The 27,721-nt window shown below is 38.0% G+C and overlaps 1 protein-coding gene across 1 annotated transcript in view; it reads left to right on the forward strand.

Moving 5' to 3' along the window:
- Window positions 1–27,721, forward strand: part of LY75 (lymphocyte antigen 75) — a 48,060-nt gene that overhangs the window by 14,787 nt on the left and 5,552 nt on the right. Inside the window, exons 14-32 of the mRNA XM_075756849.1 lie at window positions 5,828–5,909; window positions 6,492–6,563; window positions 7,975–8,098; window positions 8,980–9,015; window positions 9,279–9,454; window positions 10,546–10,610; window positions 11,680–11,756; window positions 12,856–12,992; window positions 14,050–14,155; window positions 16,126–16,286; window positions 16,946–17,075; window positions 19,571–19,803; window positions 21,634–21,802; window positions 23,033–23,194; window positions 24,157–24,279; window positions 24,712–24,906; window positions 25,299–25,519; window positions 26,628–26,802; window positions 27,297–27,464. Coding sequence (XP_075612964.1) covers window positions 5,828–5,909; window positions 6,492–6,563; window positions 7,975–8,098; window positions 8,980–9,015; window positions 9,279–9,454; window positions 10,546–10,610; window positions 11,680–11,756; window positions 12,856–12,992; window positions 14,050–14,155; window positions 16,126–16,286; window positions 16,946–17,075; window positions 19,571–19,803; window positions 21,634–21,802; window positions 23,033–23,194; window positions 24,157–24,279; window positions 24,712–24,906; window positions 25,299–25,519; window positions 26,628–26,802; window positions 27,297–27,464 — 2,612 coding nt within the window. The remainder of the gene's footprint in view (window positions 1–5,827; window positions 5,910–6,491; window positions 6,564–7,974; window positions 8,099–8,979; window positions 9,016–9,278; window positions 9,455–10,545; window positions 10,611–11,679; window positions 11,757–12,855; window positions 12,993–14,049; window positions 14,156–16,125; window positions 16,287–16,945; window positions 17,076–19,570; window positions 19,804–21,633; window positions 21,803–23,032; window positions 23,195–24,156; window positions 24,280–24,711; window positions 24,907–25,298; window positions 25,520–26,627; window positions 26,803–27,296; window positions 27,465–27,721) is intronic.

Below are 27,721 nucleotides of genomic sequence, written 5' to 3' on the forward strand. Positions count from 1 at the left end.
TGCTGCCAGTTATATGATCTAAATTTTGTCATCAAAAAGCTAAATTGGGATTATTTCAGAAGCTGCCAATGTACAACACTGTGATTAAATCTTAAAAGTTGATGACTGAAGAGATGCCTTCTTGAAAACCCAGTGAACTTTTTTTAGAAGTGCACAAATCATGAAAATTACTCAATGTTTATGTTAATAAGAGACAAAAACAAACTTGTATGCTCTATATATAGATGGTTTAGCTTGTATAAAAGCCACTCGTGACTCCTTCGCTGAAGTGACTATAGTCCCTGAAATAAAAATTAGTGCACAAATTATTTTTAGCTATAGATCTTATGATAATTTTTTGCAATTGCAAATTTTGTTTTAGTGTACCTAATCTGCTATGAAACATGAATAGAGAAGTAACTTTTATTTTATTTTCTTACAAGTACTTGGAACTACTTTTCAGCCTGCAGGCCATCTGAGGTGTTAATTATAGCTAAGAGCCATTTTTTGTTAGGAGTTTAAAGGTGGAGACTTTCCCTGTCTTTCCAGAAAATCAGCCGACACACAATACTGCTGCAGTTCCAATATTTAAGAAAGCTCGAACTTAGCCTGGAAAAAGGAAAGTCCCAGTACTTCAGTATTATCTACCAGAACTTAAGTAAGGGGCAATATATTGAGCCCAGTATAAACTGACTTTACAGTCAGTGTTGCAATAATTGCATGTGTCAAATATAACCCAAACCACAGTATTTGCATCTGGGTTAACCCCTTTTCAAGCACTGCAGAACTCCCTGAACAGAAATACTACGTATATGATGTTGCCTGAAGTCTTTTAAATAATGTTTGTTTTGTTTAGATGATGTAATTAGTGTTTAAGTTAGTTATGCTTTTAAATTACTCAGAGGTGGTGATTATATAAAGTGTTTTGGAGATCAAGAGTGAAGGGTGGCTTGTCTGAAAATAAACACATGTGAGAAAGGAGAGAAGAAACCAAGTGAATTATTTCACGAAGAACAAATAATTGAGGTAACTGGGAGAAATCATCCTAAGATACTGTTAGATGTGATCAGCTGCTGGAGTGCACTGGCATGCAGCTTGTCCGTGTTCTCTGCACTTACTCAGTGCAAACTCTGACCTAAACATTCATTCAGTGCACTCATTTCAGCTTGGGGAAGAGCCACACCTTGGCTTTTTTGGTTTCAGGTTTTTTTTTTCCCCTTGCACAGTTCTCCGGTGACTCATTGAGAACTGTTTGTTTTCAAATGTTAGCAAAAGTCAGTTTGGTTCACCGGGAAGAGGGCAGCTTGCCTAGTCCATTCTGTTCTTTTCTCGGGTTCCACCTTAGAGGCAAATATGAGCTAGAATTGCTCCAGCCAAGTCAGGCGATTGCCATTGGAAAGGAAAATAAAATCTGCCTGCCAACCTTCCCCTGTCTGAAAGAAATCAGAGATAACCTCTTTTCCTTTGAGGGACATGATACAGGCAGAACAGATCTGGTTCAGTTACTTCCATTCATTTAGGATTGTTTTTGTGAGCATTCTGCAGCTTATAGTTGGCAGCAACGCTGGATGCAAGGAGAGTAACAGCTTGGATTGGTTAGAAATAACATTTCAATGCGGACACCTTACTGGAAAGAAATTGGCTACCTTTCATATGCACAGCTCTGCTGCTGTAATTGTTCTGAATCTAGAAAGCCTCACTAACACTTCAGTTTGCAAGAAAAAATTGATTTTATTCTCAACACATTGGCCAAAACAGCAATAGAAGGGCAATAAAGCTGAGTTGCGAGTTGTGGTAATTGCATTAATGGAGTTTCTCTTTTATTCCACTAAAGAGTAGGTGATTAGCATGATGGGAATTCAGCTAGTGGCAGCAGCCTGTTACAGAGGGAAGAGCATGGAGTCAAATGGGCTTCACATATACTTTTAGGCCAGCACTGCCTAAAATTAAATGATGCCTTAAATTGCACTATTAGGGAGCTGGCCTACATGTCCACGTGTTACCTCTTGTCGAGAACTAGGCTGAACTACAAGCCACAGTAACTTCACTTAGGCTCTTAATCTTGTGTCAGAGCTGACATAAGGGACAGAAAAAATCCTTTTTCTGTTACAGCAGCTAGAACACGACAGTAGAAAAATTACTGGTGTGTATTCCCTTCACATTGATTTAAACTGTATTTATCCACTCCTGCACAATGTTGAATTTTATGAAGTTTTAGTTCTGTGAGTGAAAAGCCACTGGTGTTCTGCAGGGATTGCTGGAGATTTAGGGTCTATCATTGTTGATCAGTGTGGAGTCCATTGTAAAGCACAAATTGCACATGCTTTTAGGTTAAAAATCAGGATGATCTAGGTTTTGGAGACAATTCTAGGAATGTAGCCGTAAGAATACTCTGGCACTGATAAATCCATTTTGATACCAGTCCATAGGATGAATTTTAAATGCTTTGCAATGAGGAGACAGATTAGGTACCTAAAATACAAGCAAATTCCTTGTTACAAGCTTAGTTGCAATAGAGGGTCTTAACTCATATTTGTCTTAAATAGTTGGTGCAATTCTTTTCTGTGATGAGGTGATAGTATAATTTCAGAGGGCTATCAAAAAGCTTTACTTAAGCTGAAAAGTGCTGTCAAGGGTAGTGTAGCAGTTACGGAATTACTCATGGTCATGTCTGAACAATTCCAAAAGAAGAAGAAAAATGTACATTAATGTGTTAAGTGCCTAATCAGCTGGAAAACATTGTTATGTTTGCAGGTCAGTAATTGTGATTTGGCAGATAAGCAGGAGAAATTCTTGACCTGGCACACTTTTTTTTTTTTTAATTTATTTATTACATAAAAGCCAAATACAAGTTGAAAGACTTTGAAAAATTACTCTAGTTCCTCAGGTAATAACTGCAGATCCTTTGAAAATGAGTGTCTCAAATTTTCTTTTTAGTAGATATTCCTCTGATGATCAATTGCTTAAACTGCACTAAGCCTGTGGTGGTGATTAGGAGAGGAGGGTTAAGCAATGTCTGATTCATAATTGGAAAGAACAATCACAGAAAAATAAAATCCTAAATGCAAATTGCCAAAAGCCACTTAGCTGCTTGACAGCTGTGAATGTTTGGCTCACAGTTTTCCCTCTGGAGTGATATAGGGCATTTAGGCTCTTTAAAGGCTCCTTAGTGATATCATTAAAACACTAAAGACTATTCAGTATGATAAGATTGCACTAGTGTGATCACACTATCACACCAATGTCAGAAAATTAATACTGGAGTTGAGAAAAAAATAAAAATGAGACTTATTGGTGGCCGATGCTTTTTCTTCTAACGGGAACTCTACCAAATAAAATGTTGTTGCCCTTCTTGGATTTCATGGACTTAGCCCACGTACTCTGGGCTAAGCTGCTGTTTGTTGATCTTGCACTGTCAGTCATTTCAGGCTCAATTTACCGTCTTTATGGTGATATGTGCAGAAAGGTAGTGGTACAGTCTTACCAAAGAATTTCTTAACGTTGCCCCATGATTTCATAACATTGCTTATGCAGGTAATCCTGGGTCTGAGTCCATCCCTCCATGTAATAAAGTTATTTCCATAAACTTTGCAAGTTCTGTCTTAAAATCACTTTGTCAGCACTACTATTTTGGGAGCCTTTTCCAAACTCTGACCTCTGCTGGTCAGACATCTCTTTCCGATTTTGAGCCTAAATTTATTTCCGAGTTGTGGTTCCTTCAGACTCAATGTTCTTTTTTCTCAAATAGCTCCTCTTCTTGGGGGTTTAGTCTCCTAATATATTGTAAAGAATAATTACATCCTTTTCCTGTCTGTCAAGGCTAGACAAGAAAATCCTTAATTCTTGTTAGTAACCTAAACTCTCATTTCCTCAAATATCCTGTATTCCTTTTCTGTATTTGGTACAACACAAATTTATGGAATAGTACTCCTGATGCAGTTTTACAAGAGCTCTGTACTGCGGCATCAATACTTTACTATTGCTGTCAGACCACCTTGATGAGAGTGCATTTTCCACCGCTCTGTTGCAGTAGGGTTTCACGTAGCCTGTGACTTCATTGAAAACTCATGGTCTTTCTCCCCTCTGCTGCTTCCAGCTGATACCATCATTCAGAAAAGTTTCTGTTGCCTTTCTTGGGCAGGGTAGTGGATTGGAGTAAATTATCATAAACATCAGTACCTAGCACAAAACTGATACCTTGAGAAGTAAAGGTTGCAGTGCAAAACTAACCTTGCGGTTTGACTAGCGCATATTTCATTTTGCTATCACATAATGGTTTGAGTGTGAAGGGACCTTAAAGCTCATCTAGTTCCACCCCCCCTACCACGGGCAGGGACACCCTCTACTAGACCAGGTTGCCCAAAGCCCCATCCAACCTGGCCTTGAACACTTCCAGGGAGGGGAAATCCACAACTTCTCTAGGCAACCTGTTCCAGTGCCTCACCACCCTCACAGTGAAGAATTTCTTCCTAATATCTAATCTAAATCTACCCTCCTTCAGTTTAAAGCCTTTATCCCTCATCCTGTCACTCCATGCCATTCGGGTACTGGAAGGCTGCTCTAAGGTCTCCCCAGAGCCTTCTCTTCTCTGGGCAGAACAACCCCAACTGTCTCAGCCTGTCCTCACAGGAGAGGTGCTCCAGCCTTCTGATTATCTTCGTGGCCTCATCTGGACTAGCTCCAACAGGTCCATGTCCTTCTTACGTTGGGGGTCCCAGAGCCAGATGCAGTACTCCAGCTGGGATCTCAGGAGGGTGGAGTAGATGGGCAGAATCCCCTCCCTCGACCTGCTGGTCATGGTTCTTTGGATGCAGCCCAGGATACGGTTGGCTTTCTGGGCTCCAGGCGCACATTGCCAGGTCATGTTGAGCTCCTTATCCACCAACAACCCCCAAGTCCTTCTCCTCAGGGCTGCTCTCAATCCATTCTCTGCCCAGCCTTTAAATAAATGTGCTTGGGATTGCCCCGAACCACGTGCAGGACCTTGCACTCGGCCTTGTTGAACTTCACATTGTAGTATCTTTACTTCATTGTGGTATCTTTAGATCCATAAGTAATATTGAAGAGTATGGTAAAGGCTGTTACTGCAGATTTAAGTATTTACATTGTAAACCTGGGGTTTTGGGGCAACTTTGTATCTTGGAGCATAGCTGAAATTTTGAATTTAAGCATTCCCTGCTTATGAAAAAGAAAAATCTAGGAAGAAAAAAAGAAGTTCTGACTGTAATCCTGTAAAACAGAGTAAAATTTTTATTGCCATTCTTTTAGGCAAACATTGGAGTCAGTGGTGTGATGTGCTCATTTATGTCTGTGCCTCTCTTATGAAGGTGCATAATTGAAATATGTTCCCATGCTTGGTTTGTTTATAACCCTGACAAACTTAAGGGAAATATGAAGCCAGTTATTCTATATGAGTAGAAGTTTTTGTGTGGTTTGAGGAAGAGTACATTTGAGCTGATGGTGTAGAGAGAGATGATCTGAGATGGACAAGAGAAAGAGAAGCAAGCCAAATAAACACTGTGTGTTTGATTCTGGAAGAAAAGTGTAGAAAAGATATCTTTATATCAAGGGACAACTGTTGAAGTGGTGATGCAGTGAACAAAGGAATTACCTGATTTAGTTAGTTTTCTCTGTGATCAGGGAAAGACAACCTACAGATCATCTTAAAGAAAAGTGCAGAAGAGATCCTAGTCCTTATGTCTGTTTTCTCTTTGAACTGCTACAACTTGCAGTAGTAAAGCTTTAGTTTTGCTCCTTGATCCTAGGTTATGCCATGAGATAGGTCAGTCTTTTATTAAGTGACCTGAACCATATACTTGGCTCAAGATTTTATCTTGTTTGTTTACAGCAATGACAGATGGGTATGGATTGGAATGAATAAGAGGAGTCCAGATTCTTTGGGAACCTGGCAATGGAGTGATGATAAACCCGTAAGTTAACTTTTAAAGAGGAAATGTCATGTCCTGATTTGTTTTAGCTTGGACTGGATTGAAAGTAAATTGATAAATATTTTAATTAAAATATGGCAGATCCTTCAACATATGAATAATTCAGAACAAGATTGTGCACTTAAGAGCTGCCATCCAGGCAGATTTCCAATTAAAAACATAACTTTAATAAGAGTAACCTGATTTCTGTCTCTACTACATTAAAATATTTTAGCAGAAATATAGTACTGAACATCTAAGAACTGGTGGAGAGAAAAAGATGTCTTCATGCCACTACAGAGGGGAGGGTTTATGAGTTTAATCTCCTTCATATGTCAGACTTCTCAAAAAATATCTTCCTCACTGTAACTGATTTATTTGCCTGAAATTGTGAATTCTTTCCCTCTCCATGCCCCTCCATGACAACAGGTATGCAGACTCAAAACTGATCCAGTAACTGCCCTTTAACACATACTTTAAGAGTGGTAAACATAATGGGATCACAGGTTTGAATGGTTATCTCTGGGGATTACCGTGGCAAAAATATTGTAAAGTAATGATTCTTTCATCCTGTCCATCCTGTAGGTAACTAGTGTTGTTATGCCACTTGATTATCTGGAAGATGAATATGATACAAGAGACTGTGCTGCATTAAAGGTTAGTTTCAAGGTTTTTAATAACAGCATGCGTATTTTTACATGGAACTACTTAGAAAAAATACTTTTGTCAGCCGTATATTAAATTTAGGTTGACTGCGGAGATGTTTTCTTTGCATAATGAAAAAGTTGCTTGTGTTCCCTTTATCAGTCTGCACCTATTAGAAATTTTCCCTTATTCAAGCAGTTTTTTATGAACAAAGCGCTGTGCTAATGATAACCTTTCATAAGACTTCTTTTGAACTACAAAATATTTTAATAACGATGCTATTCTCTATTGCATAATGCCATACTATGTATCTCTTCTATATTACACATAACACTTAAGGAAGTAACGTGGAGTCTAAAACAAAAAAGGAAACAGAGCCCTACCAGTAACTTTTAAAATCTAGATTAGTTTTTCTGAACTGCAGATTAAGAAAATGTTTGAAACCTAAAGTAACGGAATGCTGTAGCCAGGATAGAGCGTGTGTTTGTGTTTATTGTGTATATTTCCTTGTTTACTTGTGAAATAGACTGTAAGTGCTCTGTCAGTTTCTGATTCAAAATGTCAGGCCTCTACTTAATTCCTAATATGTTCTTCGTTGCTTAATTTTGTCTTGATGGCATGAGTTTTAAAATGGCCTTTAACTTTCCTGAAGCATCACCTGACTTGTAAGATCATTCCAATACCATCCCTTATTTTAACCTTATTAAACCACCTCTGCTTTTAGGATTTACTGAAGGAAAGGATAGTTGTATCCCTTTGCTTCTGTTCACAGCCATTTCCCCTCATTCTCTTCCGTGTTCATGGCCACAGGCCAAGAAGCTGTCACCATTAAGCTGCTAAAAATTTTAGACAAGAGGAGAGCAGTTTGAAGGAGACACTGTGAATATAGTAACCTCCCTTCCCTACCTGCTAGATATAGACATTTTCTTTCACTAAATGATAAAAAATTCTCATTACTGGAGAGATCAGCAAGAGTAAAATCAGATTTTAAGCTTGATTGTAAGAAATAATCTTAAATAAGAAAGGTTATTTCTGTGCCAGTTCAGATAGTTGCTTCTTTTGAGCAGAAATGAGAATCATTCCAGGGCAGCAAGTCACAACAGATAATTCAATAATAAGCATGGAGGATGAGATCCTGTGCACTACAAGAAACCAAAGGAGCAGTATTACATGAAGAGACTTTTGTATGTAGACTGATGTTAAGTCCTTTACCTAATGGCTTCACAGACTTGGCTAGCATGCAGAATTATTGTTGAAGAGTTAATAATTGTATATCTGCTCATTTTTTGCAAAATAAGCTGTGGGACTAAACCCACAGTAAAATATACTGATTTTGCCAAAGTACCTTTTTAATACAGTTTCATCTCACATTTCAGAGGCCTGTGCCATATTAACTCAATTCTCTGTTTCTGCTTTTATACAGACCTCTCAGTTTTCACGGAGATCATTTTGGAGATTTTATTTCCATGAAGGCAGGGACCTGGAATTTTACTTCAAGCCTTTTGATTGTGAAGCTAAGCTTGAATGGGTCTGCCAGATAACAAAAGGTAAACTGCAGTTACATCCATTTATTCCTATAAAAGAGTTTATTACCACTGTCATTATTGCCCAATAACAGAAACTTTGCGAACAGCATTTTTCTGAACTGTTAAGAGGTCAGTATGTGCGATGTCTCACCTAAGTCACATACAAACAGACATGCACTTTAGAATATTCAAAGATATATGAGACAGTGGCCATGAGGAGGATACAGTGGCCATGAGGAGGATACAGTAGCACTGCTCCCACATTCTTTCTTGTCCCATGAAGTGAGAAGTGCCTTCTTATTAGGTGAGGTGATATAAGCCACCAAGTTGCAGTATTTGTGGAATTTACTTAATCCTTCTTAGTGATGTTTGTAACTAAATGACCACAGACATCTTGGGTGTACAGTTTGCTTCATCCTTAGGTGAATTAGCCTTCTTCTCATAAAACTGGTGTACTAGCTCCTCGCAGTAGTGAGAGGAGTGGGAATACAAAAGAATGGCATAGCATATCTCCACAGATCCACATTTTTCCATGCAGTATGAAAAGTGCTGTAATCCAGTAGGCTTTTACATTTTGGCTGGTCATTAAAAGGCATTTCAGGGGATGAAACTTTTTTGTTGTGGGGAAATACAGGTAGATATACTGCTTTGATGCTTGCGTTGTGTTGTGTTTGGGAGAAAAAAAGCCACAGTTGTTTAAGACTCAGGTATGCAAAACTGCCATTAATTTTATGTCAGCTTATTTTAAACTATTAAACCTGTGTATGATTTCTTTCTGCTTTTATTTTTTCCATCGTGCATACTGAGAAGCATGAGTATAATACATCACTTGCATTATTGGTGACCACAGTCTTGTTAGAAGGTGAACTTGAAGTGACTATTCCTTTTTTTCTTCTGGACAGGTAGCACTCCAAAGACACCTGAGTGGTACATACCAGGTAAATGGACTTCTTGCGTATTCTTGCATATAGTCATTAATACTCTATATCTTTTACTACTTTTGTTTTATTACTCCTGAAATACCTGTTTTATATCAGCAAAGGTCATGACTAGCAGAATTTGATTCTGAGAGAGCTCAGAATGCAAGATGGTGTGTTGCCTCTTCCCAGTGTCAAACTGAAATTTCTTACTACATTCAGAAGAAGAAAGGATGAGTTTTTCAGAATTTATTTCTTACATGTGTGATATTTCTTCTGCATAGATGAAATTGGAATTCATGGAGCCCCACTTGTTGTTGATGGAGCAGAGCTGTGGTTTGTACCAGATAAAAACCTGAGCTTCCAGGAAGCCCTTTTCTACTGTCAAAAAAATGATAGTGATTTAGCCTCTGTGGAGTCTTACCCAAAACTCAGGACAATACTATCTCAAATAGAAAAGGTGAGGAGGCATAAACTGTCTAACAGATTCTTTCCACTATAGGGAATTTTTCTTTCCAGTTTTTTCAATATAAGAAAATGTTAATCCTTAATTAATTTCTTTTTCCTGTTGCCCTTAAGAGTTTTCAATTGTACTTAAAAGGAAAAGATGAGTTGTAAGAGAATTATTTTAATGTCAGTCTTGTAAATTTTATTTTTTTTTAATTTAAAAGTAGTCTTAACAACATGGGGCAAAACCCCACCTCCAAATGGAGAGAAAGTATCCTAACAGGATCACCATGTAAACATCCCATTGTCTGCAAATACTTCACTAACAGTTGTGCTGGTTCTTAATTTTATGCACAGGAGAGTACATCATTTTTTACCTGATGAGAGAATTTAATTAGAAATGCATGATGATCTGATAGCCTTTACTGAAAGGGATTTGTGGTGTTTGTAGCATGAAAGTACATTCTTTTAAGAAATCTTAGCAAAACATTTCAAGTTTCCGCACCTCTGTTAGTACCTTTCTTCAGTGCTACTGCTTGTGAGACAGCAATGCTTTCTGAAATTGCAAGCTCTCATCATGAAATTTCTCCTGACAAGAAGTTACCTGGAAGGAGAAATTACAAGGCAGGAGAAATTGAGGATTTGACTTGCTAAATCTCTAGCCTTTTCATGAAGTATTTGTTGTTAGGCTATCTGCTGGAAGACCAGGATTATTCTGAGGAAGGGAGGAAGGTCCTGTGGAACCACATTAGCTTTAGGCAGCTTGCAGCTATGCCCTGGTTGTCCAGTAGACTTCCTGCTATGAATTTTGTGGGAATGATGTATCTAGCACACACTTAAGACAATGCTGCAAGATTTCCTATAGCTTTATGCAGCACAGTGGAAAATGTGGGCTTTTTTTTCTGATAGGTGCAGGGATCCATCTGCTTGGCATATCAGTCTCAAACTGTATCCTTTCCTCTTGCTGAAGAATAATAATTCCTGCACATTTTAGAAACATTTAAAATCAAAATTAATTTTGTCATTGGTTTATCCTTGGTAGAGTCTGGAGCTCTTTCTCTATGGGTTGTAAAATACAGGGGTTTTTGTTATTTATTTCCACAGTTATCAAACAGCGAACAGAAGTGGTGGCTGAAGTTTATCGATTATGGCTACAGTTATCATTCACCGTATGTAGAATAATTATGGAATTCTTTATTATAAGCTTTTTTTGATGTGCTGCTTAGGAATATAGTTAACTAGAGTAGTTTCCAAAGGAAAATATTTGTAAATTTGTAAAAATTTGTAAAAAGTTACTTCTTCTGTATCATCCCAAAGAAGTAAGGTAAATAATTTGAACTAAGCTAGAAAACTTCAAAACATTGTTGAAGTATTTTAATTAGCTGCCAAATTCTGAGCTCTGTTCCCAATACAAGCATTATCAACATCAAAAATTTCATTCATAATAACTTAATAATAACTGAATTCATAATCTATTTCTTGTGTGTCTGTCGGACCCTCTAGATTTCAGGTTGTTGGGCTTTGACATTTTAGGTTTGTCATGTGAATCCTTGAAATCTGTGGTCCTAATAGCTAATGTATTCCACTGATCTTTAAGATGTTTTATGGGATTTTTAAGCCCATTTCTATCTTCTGTCAATAATTGGGGAACTGAAAAAAAAAATTGTGAAAAAAACCTGTCTCTGAGGGTATCTGAGAAATACTTGAGAACAGGGAATGTGAAATTGGTTTAAGACATCAGTCTTCCAGTTAGGTAACATCAAAGTCTTGGAGGGTTTATTGTATAGCCCTGTAGGGCTGAGATGACTCATAGCAAACCTTGCATTGTGCCGTTCATGGCTGCAGCAAAGGATCATGGGCTTCCTACAAGGAAAATTCTTCACTTGCCAAAATACTGTAGCAATATACTACTTAGAAAATAAAACAGGGACTATTGCCCATTTTACTCACTTGTCCTGACGATGTGCTGGTGATTGCAGCATGGTGATAAATAACCTCCTACCCTCGTTCTGCATGTATCCTCAACAGTTAATTTGGGCAAGGTACATAACTGCTGAACCTACCGTATATTTGTTCCTAGTGTAGTTTTTCCCCCCTCTGTCCTTTCCAGTGGTGTAGGGCATCTCCTAGAAACAGTTACCAGTCCAAATTTTTGTTTGCATTGGGTCTGTTGCTATCAGAGTTTCCACTTGAAGATCACATTGGATTGGAGATTGACTCTGAAATGTTTGTATCCAGTTTACAGTTATTTTCACGCTTCCATGATCGATTCCTGAGGGATTGCTGGTATGTTTCTAGAAAGAACTGGTATAGAGGTAAGGTTGGTTTTGGTTTTTTTTTTCACCCCTCATAATTATATTTTAAAAAAAAAAGGTAATTACTGTTCTGCCCAAATTCTTATATTGAATGCAAATTTATATTGAATTAGGAGTGTATGGCTTCTTGATGATACTCTGACTGAATTTCAAATCATTTATTTCATCTTTATAGTAGAAGCCATGTAATATTTCTTGATGACCTGAGGCAAACCTGAGTTCAGATGACAATTTTTTGTGTTTGATTGTCACTTTTTCTGCAACATAAACTGATTAGGTGAAATCTGGTTTTGGTGGTTACCTTTTTGTGTTTATGCTACATACTCTGAGCTCTGGAAATTAAGTCTTAGAGTTGTGTTAGAGCAGTTTGACTGAATACTTGGAACTGCATGTGCATCTGGAGATGCAAATTTCATTAAGTAGTGGAGTCATGCTGGAAGAGGCACACAAAGTAATGGAAATGCCACCCGATGGTACTTGAAGCTTCTTATTTCCTTTTTCAAACATTGTTTTCTATTGAGGAAAACGTATAACCCCTGGAGAACAAATAGTTCCTACTGTCTACTACTATTTCCACTTTAAAGCACATTATTCTGTTTTATGCTGCTGACCCATTTTCATCCCTCTTAGCCAAAAATTGCTCTTGACTAGGAAGCCAGTCCAGTTACTGTAGGAGTTATGTAAAGCAGTACAGGCCAGATGCTCTCCATATGGATGTTAAAGGATTCCTTCTGGTTTTAACGACCCTTAGGTCACACACCCTCTATGCCAGAATATGAGATTAGTCCTCATATTAAAAATCTTATTTAATGTTTTTCTGTTTTAAGTTATCTCTGCCTATATGAAGTGTTAGTACTGGAACTAAGGGATCAGACTCCGGATCTTTAGGAACATTATTTTACTGTCTGATATAAATAATTTACGTTTGTCTTTTGCTCTGCTGTTACTTTTAATGCTTTAGATTGCATAGTACTTCATTGTGGGTGCACTGAAATGGACTTTACTTCAGATTGGTCTTTATCATGTTATAAAGTGTGGATGGCAATTGGAGTGTGATAGGCATTACCATAACTGGTTTTTAAAACTTACATTTCTGCAGACTACCCAGTTAACTGTAATGTGAAACTGCCCTTCATCTGTGAAAAAAACAATGCCTCCTTACTAGAGAAACACGATCCCAGTTACCGCCCAGTCAGAGGAGGTTGCCCTAAAGGTTGGCATCAGTTCCGGAATAAGGTACAGACTTAATACAAGATCAATCATCCTTACCTATTTTTTGTAGTCTTGTAAGCTGGAGTGCCCTGCTGAAAGAGGTGAGGAAGTAGCCTCTGTGTTCAGGAGTGAACTGGGAGGTGGCTTTTGAAAATTACATACAGTGATGAAAATCATCTCCCCCAGTTCTCTGTCCCTTACTCAGGATTGATGGTTTCTTAATTTCAAAGCAGTAATTTTCAGGTTTTTTGCTTTCCTATTGCCACCCATTTAGGTCCAAGAATGTTGGTTGTATTGTCTAATCTTGGGCTCTGCTTTGAAGTAAGAGAAGGGTTAGAAAGGGAGAGGATGAGGTTTCTGTGGCAGAAGTGTCTTGATTCTTGACTAATCGTAGACTGGCAGCAAGCTGGCCAGATGCTCTTGTTTCCTAAGTTGCCTTAAGGACTTAACTCACTTAAGAATTAGAAGCAGCTTTTAAGAAGAACCAACAGAGGTCAGAAGCCATACTATAGTATATTTCAGTGCTATGTTTTAAGGCAGTCTCCTAAAGTCTTGGTGAGACTGCTTCCTGTTATTTGGCCCTCCGTTATTCTGTAGAATCCTAAGAAGGAGCTTGCATCAAATCTGCACGTAACATTGTGCCACCATTTGCAAATTTACTTCATGTCATTGCAGAATACAGCTTTTGAGTTCCCATGTAGTTTCTCCCAAAAATTAACGTGTTACAATACAGGTTCCTGGCCCAACCCTGTCTGACTCTAGAGTTCACGTATGAATTTTCATTCTTGAAACAGTACGTGATCCTGATGTAGCCAATTAAAAATTATTGAATTCTAATGTTCAGTGAATGAGGGGTTATTCAGTGGGATTATTCATCACTTATATTTAGCTGTGTTCTGTTGAATCTAATAAGAAATGCATGCAGCTAGTATCAGTTCCCTTGCTTTCTGCGAAAAATAATTGTATTTTATTGCAGGAAACAAGAAGTGAGTTTTTAGGGCTGCTTTAAGAACCTTTTCTTATGAGTTATTTAGGAAGCAATGGTTTGATGAAAATCAGTTTCATTATGTTTATTTTGCAGTGTTTTCTAAAGATGAAACCCGAAAATTTAACATTTAATGCAGCTAATGAAAAGTGTGTAACTTTTGGAGGCTCTCTTCCATCTATCTCAAATCAAGCTGAGCAAGGTACGATGGTGAACTGGGGGCACATAGCATGTAGCTTCTCTTCCAAATTCAGTATAGTGCTGCTTAAGAACTTGAGCATAAAATCACTTAGTTATCTACAGGCATACTGGGAGCATTCTAAAAATCCAAGACCAGTTAAAAATGTGTTGTCTATTGTTGTTTGCATCACTGGAAACATGACATGGAAATGCAGTCAGCAAACATTTGAGCCAGTTCGAAGAGCAGCTTCTCTGTGTGATCTTAACCTGTTACAAAAAGAAAAAATTGTAAAACCTTGCATTAAGTGTTGAAGATAGAAGGGTCACCACTGAATAAAGAATTCCTGTGTTTTGCTTTGCAAGTTAAAACATAAGCAAGACTGTAGACTTTGCACTGTGAAAACCACCTTAGGAGCTGCTTCCAAGCCAAGCTCTGCTGTCTGTGTGCGGACAAAATTGCAAACACAATGCCTGCTGGAGCACATAGGACTCTGTGTGTAAGCGTGCTGCAGCTTAACGTGGCAGTGTGTCTAAACCCACTACCTGCAAGCTCTCCAGGACACTGATGGGAGGGTGGAAGGCAAGGGGACTGCAAAACACAGAGTTGTTCCACCTTTGGGACCTGCCTCTCAGCTGTCACATAAACTAGAGTCATTGAGGTAAATGCAGTGAGGAAGAAGTGCGTTCACATTGGCTGCAGGTAATGTTCAGTGATAAACAGCTGAATGAGACAGCTGTATTTGCATCTGTATTCTTGTGGATAACTAACAGTTCTCTGTAGGTATATCTGAAGTAGCTCATTTGAATTCTGCAGTGTGCATAGTACATAGTTTCTTTATGAGTAAATACCTCTTGCCAAATGGAATATGGAAAGTGGACTAGGGAGGCTACTAGTGTACCTGCAGGCAGCAGCTGAATGGTCATTTTTTTTTACTGCTGTTACTGGGGAGGAATAGAGTTGTAACCATACAGGAATAGACATTTCTGAGACCTGCTTGGTTTTGGATGCTTTTAACATTGCAAAAGCATAGCCATTCTGAAACATTACATAGCAGGATCTTTTGTCTGATTTGGTGCATATGGAAATGTTTGTTATTGTTTCTTGTTTGTTTTTCTTCCCCCCCTTGTAATGGAGGTCACCTATATGGAAAGAAGGCACAGTCCTCTTAAAGAAGCATGCTTCTTTCTGTAGGCTGCTTTTACTCAGTGGCATTAGGCGGGTGGCTAGCTCCAACATGTAAATCTTCAATGCCTCTGTGTAGCTCAGAAAATAGGCTGTGGCTAGTCTGGCACATGGCTGATAATTAAGACACTTCAGCAGTAGCTAATTAGGTAGCTTCAATATGTCTTCCTAATCTAGACAAGCTCAGTGAACGCCTTTGGTGCCTGGGGGGTTACTGAAGCCCATTGTTTCATGCCATAATGTTCACTAAGAGGGGTCTGATTTAAGGTTTTCTTGGCTGATTTTTTTCCAACTAAACCTGACTTCCTTTGTCCTGTCCTCCTTTCTGATGGTGGGGTGGGCAAACTCTGCCAGAATCCAAGAAACAGTTCTGATTTATGGTATACATCAGTGGGAGAGGAAGATGGGAAATAAGACTTCCTCCGCCAATTCAGAGAGGGCAGGAGGGAGCTCTGCAGGGAGACAATAGAAGATTCTGCAGACCTGTGGAAAAGCAGCTTCTGAAATTTGGACATAAGTGCAAGAATACAAAGTAGTGGGCAGAGAAATAGGTTAAATCCACTATCTGCTCCTGAGAGGAGAATTTGGAGGACAAATACCAATAATCTACTCCTTTCAGATAAAATCAACATGAAAGGTGTTATCTTATGAAAGGAAGGGGTGATAAGCATTTGGAAGTCGTAAAGAGCTGGGAAAATGAAGTTTGTACGAACAGGAGTTGCATTATCTTATTTATGTGGAGTGTTTTTTCAGATGTTGACTTTTGTTGTCTGAACCACAATGTGTACATTTACTGTTCTGCCCAACAGATTATATAACATCTTTGCTTCCTGGTATGCCGAAAGATATTTGGATTGGTTTGCAGTTCCTGTTCAGTACAAGGGAAAACAAATGGATAGATGAGAGTAGGCTGTTGTATAGTAACTTTCACCCACTCCTGACAGGAAGATTAAGGAAAATTCCACTGGATGTAAGTTCTGACTTTAGACTTCTCTTGACTATTGAGTAATGAAATTTGGAATATTGATTGTATGAGGGAAAAAAAAAAAGCCAAAAAAATATGTAACAGAGCCCATCCCCAGTTAGTGGTTTTAATTGGCAAGCAAGGTGACTGACAGTAATGGACTTCTGTTTACCTTTATTTGGATGACAACTTCTGAACCAAGATATGAAGCACTGAAGTGTGAAGGAAAAAAGCTGAAATAACTGTTTAATGATTCTTCTGGAACTTCTATTTGCAATTTAAAGACTACATGAAAACAGTCATCAGAAAGATGTCATCAATAATTCTTGGCTCAGTTACACTTAGAATGCATCTGTAAACCATTGTACATTGTACCCAGGGTGAAGCATAATAAATGTAATCGAATCACACATACAAACAAGATTTATTTTAAGCATTAAATAATTTCATTAAATATTCTCCCCTGTATTTAATTACAATTTCTTTTTGAGTACAAGCACCTGGTAGTGTTTGTAAAATAGGTAAGCTGTATTGCATCACTCCTTTGAAACTTTTTAAACAAGTTCAGACAGCTCAGGTTCTCCTAGCCTCATGTTACTTCACCTTCTCTACACAAGTATGTTTATGCCTTATTTGAATCTGATAAGCATATTTCTGGTTTTCAGTTTTTTGATGAAGAATTTAACAATCAGTGCGGTGTAATCCTCAATGATCCCAAATCACAGTATGTTGGAACATGGAATTTCACTGCTTGTGCTGACAGGCACTTCTTGGGTATATGCCAGCGGCCTATAGGTAAGTCTGAAGAGTCAAAATAAATTACAGCCAGAGTTTGCAGTTAAGATGTGTGTGCCAGGACACCTTTTAATGCATGTAAATTTTTGCACTTGAAGAGCAAGATTCTTATGGAGACTGAGCAGGTAAATTTTGGAAAAGTGGAATGCAGAGGATGATCTGGGGCTTATTTTATCAGCCATTCAGGATTTTTCCTTTCATTTTTCATAGCCCAGTTCAGAGGGAATCTCTTTTCCTGAGAGACTCTGTGTGGTTTCAGTGGAACCATACTTCTGCAGACTGGGTTTTAATGTTCTCTGGGTATAGAGGTCATGTACATCAAGGGCTGGAACAAGCGATGACTTCCTCTTCAGAACCGTGGAAGTGAGAAGCCCTGGGAAGGAATCTCACAATATTTCCATCCTCCTTAAACATATCCTGTGGTTTTTAGCACTATCAGAATGTGAGGTATTATACACTCTTAACGTTGAAATAGGTCTCCCCAGAGCAAACCTTGAGGACGTACATGGAGAATGATAATTTGGAGTGATGCAGCTTTCCCTAGCTTCATACAGATCTGTTGGTGTGAGTGAGTTTTCTTAATCTGAACTAAAAATAATATTCTGATGTAGCCATGTGGGTTGGTTGACACCAATTAATGGAATCAGATCAAACACATACAGCTATTACAGCTATTACGTGCATTTAATTACTGCTATGGGATAATGTGTTCAGCATACCTACTTCTGAGTATGTTCCTCTATGTAAATAATCCTTTTAAATAACTAACATGCTGTTGTCTAAAAAAAAAGCAGGTGTGCAAAACACCCAAGAATATGCCTACCTTCTTCATTCTCAAAGAGACAACCCCCCCCCCCGCCATTTAACGCAAAAAAATCTTCTTTATTTCAGTGCCAAATACTTCAGAAGTTCCAAGTGTCCAGATTAGAAATCTGAATGGAAAAGATGTAGTCATAAAAATTCAAAAAGGGGATTTTTATTAATAGGAGGTCAACAATATCTCTGTATAGATCAGTATATTAGTAGTCTGGACTGACTAAAATACTAAGCACTTTTTCCTAGCCATAGCTGTAGAAGGTGTAGTGAGAAGGGAGTTTGGACTTCCAGAGAATGTGGCCTGGTACGGTCTGGTCTTATGTCATCATTGTATTAGGCATCTAAGGATAATTCAAGTTGGAAGGGACCTCATCAGGGTGCAGAGACAGCTAGAGTCCAGGTTGCCCAAGGCTTTATCCTAGGGAAAAAGACGATTTGGCTTCCTTGGAAATCTTGACACAATTGTGATTTGCAGAACTTCTTCAGATGTTAATAATCGACAATTACTTCTTTCAGAAATGGACACTTTCCTTACCACCTTGTTTCCAGTTTGGTACCCCTTGATGTGTGATGGCACCCTTGGTTCCATGGTTCTCTTTTGTAGCTGTTTACTAAGTGAAAGCATTTGGCAGCAGACACAAACCACTTCAAACAATCTGTTTCAGCCTTGTCACTTTTCTGATCTATTGAAAGCTGTAAATTGCATATAAATATCAAATTAATGTTATGTTTCTGCCATCTTGTATTTTGGAAAATGGCCCTGTCAGCCTTCAATCAGCCATTTATATCCTGTTATTTATAGAGTGATGATTTTTTTCTTTCCCCTTCTCCAGTGAGCCTTTTTCTGCTTGAGATATTTTAAATGTCAGGGTTTTATTCCCTTTTAGAAAGCAAATTTATTTTTGGTTGTGTATAAAATTTTGGGGGTTACCAGGTTTGCATGCTTTAATTTACCACCCCTGGGAATGTTTGCATCTTTTATTGATGGCAGTTGCTATGCATCGCTGAGCTGTATGCCTTCAGTGTGATGCTGATAACTGTGATAACGCTTAGTGCTTAGAGCACAGATCCCTTCCCTATGCAAGGTGGATTTTCTGCAATTAGTTAAGCACATGTGGAGGCAAAATCAATCCCCACTATACCCATGGATGGCAGTAAGGAATTTTGGGACTGTGCTGTATACTGTCAGGTCTGCATAGAAAAGTTTTGTGGCCTATTAGATTCGCATAAGCATAAATCCACAGGCTCCACAGAGATAAATGAGTCAAGTTTAGCTGTTGCTACCTTGCAGCAGAGAGCAGTTGCTTTTTCCCATTCTTGTATTTAATTAAAGTTCTAGAATATGTTTGTAATTCAATAAATAGAATTCTTAACATTATTTAGCAATTCGTTAAAAATAGCAAATACAAAAAGATGGTCAACCTAAGTTGAGAGAGATATATAAAAATGGATTGGCTGAAAAGAATCCCCCTTTTTTTTTTCTTTTATGTATTTTCTATCTAAAGTGTCAAAGATATTTGCTTCTAACAATAATCATTAGCATAATCATCTAAGATTTTTTTAATTTTTTTTTTTTTCCAAGGGGGAGTTAAAACAATTTTTCTGTTTGTTACAGAGCAATTGGGAGTTTAAAATGTATTCCAGTGTTTAACCACCTAATAACTGGATTTCTTTCTTAGGTATAGGAACTGCTGATAACCAGACAGAGCAAGTTCTTAATGAAACATTGAGCTATCAAAACGTTCGATACATGGTCATTCTGAAGAATTTGTCCTGGAATGATGCAGTGGCTGCATGCATAAATAACAAAATGCAGCTGGTTAGCATCACAGATCAGTTCCAGCAGGCTTTTCTCGCTGTTCAGGCTGCCCTTCGTAATTACCCACTGTGGATTGGACTCTTCAGCAGAGATGTAAGTTCTGTTTTCCCCTCAGACAGTGGCTTAAGGTAATTTTTAGAGTTGTGTGAAACAGAAACTGGGATAAAGAAATGCAAATGGGCAACGTGGTCTAGTGGAGGGTGTCCCTGCCCGCAGAAGAGGGGTTGGAACTAGATGATCTTTGAGGTCCCTTCCAACCCAAACCATTCTACGATTCTATGAATGCAATGTAAAATGAATTTCTAGGGTAACTGTTTTTATTTAGGGGGTAACCATCTGGAAGGTCGCAAGATTAACATTCTAAATCTGCAGTTCTCTGAGTTACGTAGGTGTTGAACTCCACTGGATGGACTGATGATCAGGAGACGATTCTTTTTAAAGATTATAGGATTAAGGGATATATTGTAGGGTAGCAGCAGCATAGATTGCTGAATCATCTTTGTCTCTTTTGTTAATGAATGAGTGATTAGTGTTGCCATTTAATGTCATTGCCACTGTTTACAGTACCACTCTAGAAAGACAACCCAAAATCTGTTTTAAAACGGAGAAACTAGAAGTGGCAAATAAAATCCAAAGTGAATCATTGAACACTTCTGGAAATACGTTTCTAAAGCTTAACTGAGACTGTTGTTAATTCATGTTTTAAGTTAGAGGGAGAAATGTCTGAGACAGGTTAGTGAGTTTTTCTTATGCTTGTTTTGTCTTTGGAAAAGTCACTGCAGGAGGTACTGCATGCCTTTACTAGCCAGAGGACCTCTTGAAGATCTTCTTTGTGGATTGAGAGGTTTCTCAGCTGTTAATGAAATGGATTGGGCTTGCTTGCAGGGTTTATTTCTTCTGTCAAGCACATGAGTCTTGAGATAATTGCAAGAAAAAAGTTAAAATTTATTTGAGAAGTGCTTGACCTACAAAGGCTGATAGTGCTCACTCAGCATCTGTGGTGTTATGCTCTTCCTATGTCAGTAGTATTCTAGGCAAAGTAGGGGGGAAAAATAGAAATTTTAGTATATACTTTATGGAGAACATATTTAAAAGGAAACAGGCATTTAATCTTAGTGAAGGTGGGGAAACCAGAACAACCTATTTTCCCTCCTCTTTTGAATCTTTATCTGAAAGTGAAGATCAAATGATTCATTTTGCTGCATACAACTGAGGCATGCACTAGCTTTTCACTATTGCAACACTTTGTTGTTTGGGCACAATTAAAAAGTCACATGAAAGGAAATTATAATGATACTGGTCAACAGAACTTGTTACTCTAGTGCTGGAATCATAGACGCGAAAGAAAGATACAAGATAAATTAAATTACAAAGCAGCAGGGGGATTTCCTGAAGAAAACTTTACATGTAAGATTCTTAAAGGATGGCGTGCTTGTTGTATGTGGGTTTTTCTTACTCCTCCTGCATCCTCCAGGGCAGGAACACATCTGATTTATTAAATCAGTTAAGTGTTTCATAGATTACTTTCAACTCAGTGTGGAGTAACTGAGACTGGGCCTTATTTTCAGATATTATTAGTTTTCCAAGACCAGATAATGATGTCCACCATTGATTTGCAGGTGCAAATGATGTACTTTGGACATCTCATTGCCAGGCCTTCCTCCATAAGCACAGTAGTTAAACATCAACATTTGATAATTAGCCATCCACTTCAGCTAACTCATATTTTTGCAACTGCAAAACTTAAAATAACAAAGCTTGTTATATTGTGAGCAGCAGATCAAATTGTGAGGGCAGTGGAAGACATGTCTCTCACCACAGACACCTTAAATATCTAGCCAGTGTAAATATATTATCATGTCATTTTCTCTGCCTACTATTTTTTACTATGTAAGCTCATGCCTTTTACTTATACAATGCTAGGGTGGAAAACATTATGGCTGGCTGGATGGGAAACATGTTAGTTTTAGTCGCTGGTCTGAAGATGATGAAGAAACAAGCGAAGAATGTGTGGTTTTGGATACTGATGGCTTCTGGAAAACTTCTGACTGTTCCTCTGAAAATCAAGGTGCCATTTGCTACGCATCAGAAAGTATGTGTCCTAGCATAATACTTACAAGAGGCTGAATTTTGTTTTATTATGAAGCATAGTTGGTAATTGCAGATAATGAGTTCAAAATTACAACTTTTTTTAACTTACATTTCCTCAGACGGGATGATTTGCATGCCAGGAAAAAAAGAAACAAACTTCAGATAGCGCAGCATGCACCTGTTGCTCTAAATCCACATGTTCCTTACAAATGAATTTGGCATGGGTGCTTTGAGCCAGACTGTACCCTTTGTATTGTCAACTGATTCTACATTTGCACTGATTCTACCTTTGCACTGTTTCTGTAAGATTGTTGCATACTAATCTCTCCCACTTGCATGTGGAAGAAAATTCAGCCACATCTGTACTATTTATATCTTAATATTGGGACCTCCTGAAATCCCTTCAGACATGGAAGTCTATACAGGGAGGACATACATGACTACATGGAGAAGAAAGATAACAGGTAGATGCTGAATTGAAAGGTGTAAATTAAAGTCACCTGCAGTTCACAAAACCCTTTTAAATATATACCAATTATAGTAAGACAGGTAGGGATATAGCAGGACATCCTCTGGGGAGGGGATACATAAGTAGCACAGCCCTTTTCTGAAAAATAAAAGAGGTCTTTCAGAGAGATTGTCACAGATTTCTTCCCCGTGAGACCATTATAATTTGTTTGGGTTTGGGTTTGTTTCTTTCCTTGAGAGTACACTCTTAAGCCATGTTGTACATACTGAGTCACAGTAAAGTGTATACTTGGCATTATGGCATCCTTAACTATTTTGTGCTTGCAGTCTGAGCAACTGCAGGAAGAGTATTTCTCACTTCTCAGGTATTAGATAAAGCCACAGAACTGAGATACGTTGCCAGGTGTGATATAGTTTATTTGTTTTGATGATCTGCCTTCATACAAGAGGCAAGAAGAGCTTTTAGTTATGGGTCCACACTTAGCACTTTTATGTAGGGATTTTATTCTTAAACCTATAGAATATAACAATTATGAAAAGTTGTAAGCATCTGTATTCTTCAGTAATGCTTACTGCTGGTTTTGTTACTTTAAAATTCAGCATTGTGAGGAAACTGAAAGCAACAATGTATTACACGTTTAGAGGATGGCACTTAATTTGTCCTGCATATTTTTAAATGGCACCTGAAAGTGGTTTGTGGTGTGTAAGGTTAAGTGTTGCTATTAATAAGTCATGTCCTGAATGTATTCTTTCCCTTCCTTAGAGAAGATTGAAAAAGAAGAAGTTACACAAGTTAAGTGCCCACATAAGATTAAAAATACACCCTGGATATCATTTAAAAACAATTGTTACACTTTTATGATAACAAAAAATAGATGGAGAGAACTGAAGCCTCAAGAAGCTCATCATTTGTGCAAGAAAATGAGTAAGTACTTCTTTGTCATATTACAGGTATTTATGGACTTATATTAGCTTGAGGAAGATGAGTTTTAGATCTGAGTCACTGTCTTAAATGACAGCAAAGTGAGCATTGAGAAAGGTTGTAGCATTTGGAAACGTGCATTAATGTTGCACTGCCTAATGCTGTTTGCCCTTGCACTACTCTGATAAAAAATGCCAGCACATGGGTAGGAGATTTTGAGAGAGGTGGCTAGGAACTGTTGAATTCTGAGATCTCTGAAAAATCAGAACGTTGTGGTGGGTTTTTTCCTCTTTATAATATGCATATTTTAATTAGGTTGGGTAATTGTTATTCCCTTGGTAACATTTTGGCTTTACAGTCACATTTACTTCATGGTTTGTTTTTTTTCTTCCCCTTTTGCTGTGTGGAACACTTAGGTGAACAAAATAAACAGACTGAGAATAGTCAGAATTCAGAAAAGCATGTGGGCTTTTCCTGTCCATCCTGAGCACTGTGTAAGTTTAGGAACAGCTTCCCTCCTATATAAAACCATTGCTCATGGCACTTCAGACATACATCTTTCCAGAAAGTGTTTTTATTTTTCATGAATTGATTTCAGTTGAGTCTTTTTCTTAATACTGTTTCTCTACTAGGCAGTTCAAGAAAATCAGGAAAGATTGCTGATAGTTTTATATTCTGTGCAGAGAACTTTTACTACATAGAACTTGATGTGACAGAGAACCCACAAATACCTCTGGAGCTGATGCCTTTTGTTTATCCACAAAACCAGGCAAAGCACTGTTGAAAATAGCTTTGAAAATTGTTTTCGCACTGTTTGTTTAGTCATTATGTTATAAAGGTCTAGCCTTTAGACATTCTTGACCTATCTGTAATAATTATTAACAATAATAGCAAAAAAATGTCTAATTTATTTTGTAACTGAAAGGTGAATTTGTAAGAAAGTAATTTAAGAAAATTTTCAACAGACCCAGAAGCATATGTTCTGAGCGTTCGAGATGAAGAAGAGAATAACTTTGTTACTGAGCAGCTTCATTCATTCAGCGGTCTGGCTATGTGGGTCTGGCTGGGAGTGATTTATGATGACAGTGGTAAGATTTAAGGGTTTTTTTCACAATAACTGGTTTAGAGACAAAGTGTGCAGTATTTTAAGTGCATGTTTCTTGCATGTTTCAGTATACAACTAAACCTAAACTGAATGCAAACCTATAATAATGCTTTACATTTGTATTTATCTTCTAGAAGAAAATAACTGGACATGCTTTCTGTTCGAGTAATAATTAGATCCAATATGTCCTGTTTAGTCTAGATTTGATTTCCCTGGAAAGCAGGACTTAAAAGGGTCTGGATGACTAATGCTAACATATTTAGCATTGTATATGAAACCGATTTACAGTAACTTAGAGTATCACTGCATTTTTTCCAAAGTGAATATCTGTTAATGTCCTTGAATATATTCAAAGTTAAATGGTATTTCTACATATAATGCCAATGATTTAATAAATATGCAATGTTTTCCACAGATAAAGTTCTCAAGTGGTATGATGAAACTCATCTGACCTACAACAACTGGAGGCTGGGAAGACCTAACATAAAGAAGAACAGTTTTTTTGCTGGTGTAAATCTTGATGGGTTTTGGGATATTTATAGTTATTCTCAAAGTTGGCATGCTCATCACTATAATGTGTACAGTATTCTTGCCTGTAAAATCGAAAGGGGTAAGTAGCAGAGAAAATTTATATGTAGTACTGATGTGTTGGATGAGGGTCATAATTTAAGTCCTGGTTCTGCAGTACCCTGCTACATAAGGCTTTGGGTTTGCTCCCAGTGAAATGCATGGCACAGCTGTCCTGAGCTTCTGGCTTATGTGGTCAGTCTGTGCATCACTGCTGTAATACTCTGATCAGGAGGAATGTGTTTGCTGTACTCCTCCATCAACTGCTCACAGTGTTCAAAGTAGCAAAAGATAACTTACTTGATATAAGTGGCTTGTACTGAACGCTTTAATGCTTGAATTACACTGATACAGACAGATTTTACTGCTTTCTGTATGTTCCTTGTAACATGAATGAAGTGCATGGAACTTGTGTTGTCTTACTCTTTGAAATAGGACCCCAAGAGCGCAAGCCTCCATTGCCTGAGTCTATTCCACATGGAAACAGAACGTACAGGATCCTTCAGAAAAAGTTAACATGGTATGAGGCACTGAGAGAATGCAAACAAAATAGGAGTGATTTAGCAAGTGTACACAGTGAGTCACAACAGTTATTTCTAGAAGATATTGTCAAGCAGGACGGCTATCCTCTGTGGCTTGGGTTGTCAGTTCATGATGTAAGTATATGTTGGTATATGTTGGTAACCTCAGAAACAGAGCTTGTAAATAATTTTCTGCACAGGATATTGAATATTTTCTGATGCCTTTTCCCAGTTTCTTGGAATTTCTGTTCCACGTAGTAAATTACCTACTTTTTCAACCCCACATAACATAAGTTAAAGTATATTAAATTTTAGTGTGTGTAGCCACACTGAGATATTTTTCCAAATCCTTGAAATTTTAAAATAATATAAAGGTCCCATATCATGCCCTGTGGTAACTGTAGAGGCTCCAGATTTATGGCGCTCTGTGAGATCAGATTCCATCAGCAAATACAATCAGACAAGGCTGTATGGAGCCTGTTTAGTCCAGGTCAGGATCAGCTGTCTAGCAAGTTAAGTGTCCCTTCTCCCAGGAGGCATAGCAAGAGGCAGCTGCAGATCTTCCTCCTACTCTGTCAGCTTAACCTTGGAGCCAAAAGCCTGTGGCCCCGACCTTGCTCCCCACACTGCTCCCCAGATGTGGCCATGGCAGTTAATTGGCAAAAACACCCCTCTGCAGAGAGAGGTGTGCGATTTCTGTGCATGCCTTTGCTACCTCTGCCTCGCTCGGTCTGAATGGCTCCCTCCACTTCACACAGCTTGACCTTTCATTCTCATGGGCTTCCAGCAGTGTATCTGAAGTAGGAGCTAGTACAGTGAACCATTCCTGAGCTGGCCAGCTTTACTCAGTCAGGCCATCTCCACAGTTTAGCAGTTTGCGACATACCTAACAATGTTCATAGCAAGTAAGACTGACTGCTTAAATGAAACAGAAGGATGAAATTAAGTAAAATGTTTCCCATAGAATAAAACAAGGCACATTGCAGGTTTAAACGTAAAAACATGCCACTCTTTCTCAGTTCCCACAAATAAGCAGATAAGATTTCTATGTTAAGAATTGATTGGAAAATGCGAACTATGTTGTATGTTTATTTAGTATGGATTTATAGAATGAGGCCACCTGCATTTTAATTTCTCACTCTACAAGGGATAAGTATTGCTACATGACTTACTAATGACCAACAAGATTTAAACCACAACCATATACTGTGGTTTAAAAGTTGTGGGTTTTTTCTTTAATTAGGGCAGTAAAGCTAATTTTGAATGGTCAGATGGAAGCGACTTTGACTACTATCCTTGGGAATTAGAAAACTCAAATACCACTGAGAACTGTATTCTGTTGGATACTAAAGGATCTTGGAACCGTACAAAATGTACAAATGTTGCTGAAGGTGCCATTTGCTATAGCCCTCCAAACAGTAAGTGTTATTTTGAATATTTTGTGTAGCCGTCATATAATATATCTTTACGTGTTGTATTTAGAACTAGAAGTGAAGGCTCAAGTACTACATGTGATTCCCTCTTTAAGAAGGGTTGTCTGTCAGGAACAATAAAACACTTTTAATACTTAAGGGACATTATTTTTCTCCATTCCAGTGCTGAAAAATCTAAAGCAATCCTGGTCAATATGAATATCAAACTGTATGTATCTTTTCTGAATTGAAATCTGTATCAAACACATATACCAAACTTGAAAACCCCCTAAAAGGCAATTAAAAATGGTTCCCAACCCTTTGGGACTTGTCTTATGCTCATTTTCAAATAAATTCATCTATGACACATGAAGAAGGAAAGTAAACTTACTGTTGGTAGGACAAGTAGTCCTTGTTAATATTTACTGTCCCGTTACTACAAAGAGACTATGCACAAACTTCTGCAGCAAAAATGTCGTCAAATTTTTTTGTCTTTGCAGAGAGACAACTGGAGCCAAAGCAAGGGAGCAGAGCCTCAGGATGCCCACAAATTGGTGGTACCCTACAGTGGATCCAGTATAAGGATCACTGTTACGCATTTGACATGGCGTTCTACAATTTTTCAGTATATAATGTGGAAGATGCTAAGAAAATCTGCCAGAAACTGAGTATGTTTAGTCTCTTTATCACATTACAACTTCTAACTAGTCCATTATTTGAAAAGAAAAAAACCCCAACCACCCAAAAAACCTACCTTGGCTATATGTCAGCTTTTATGCTGCTTTAGTTTAGGAAAAGTAATAGCAAGCTTTATCTTTGAGCATCTGATTAAGGTTCTTTCTTGATAAAACTCTGCAGGGTGCTGACTGTTTGGCACATGGATATCTGCAAGTAAAATGCAGATAGCCATTGACAGAGGATTCAG

The sequence above is a fragment of the Balearica regulorum genome, chromosome 6 (genome assembly GCF_011004875.1).
Source record: "Balearica regulorum gibbericeps isolate bBalReg1 chromosome 6, bBalReg1.pri, whole genome shotgun sequence".
Taxonomy (NCBI): Eukaryota; Metazoa; Chordata; class Aves; order Gruiformes; family Gruidae; genus Balearica; species Balearica regulorum.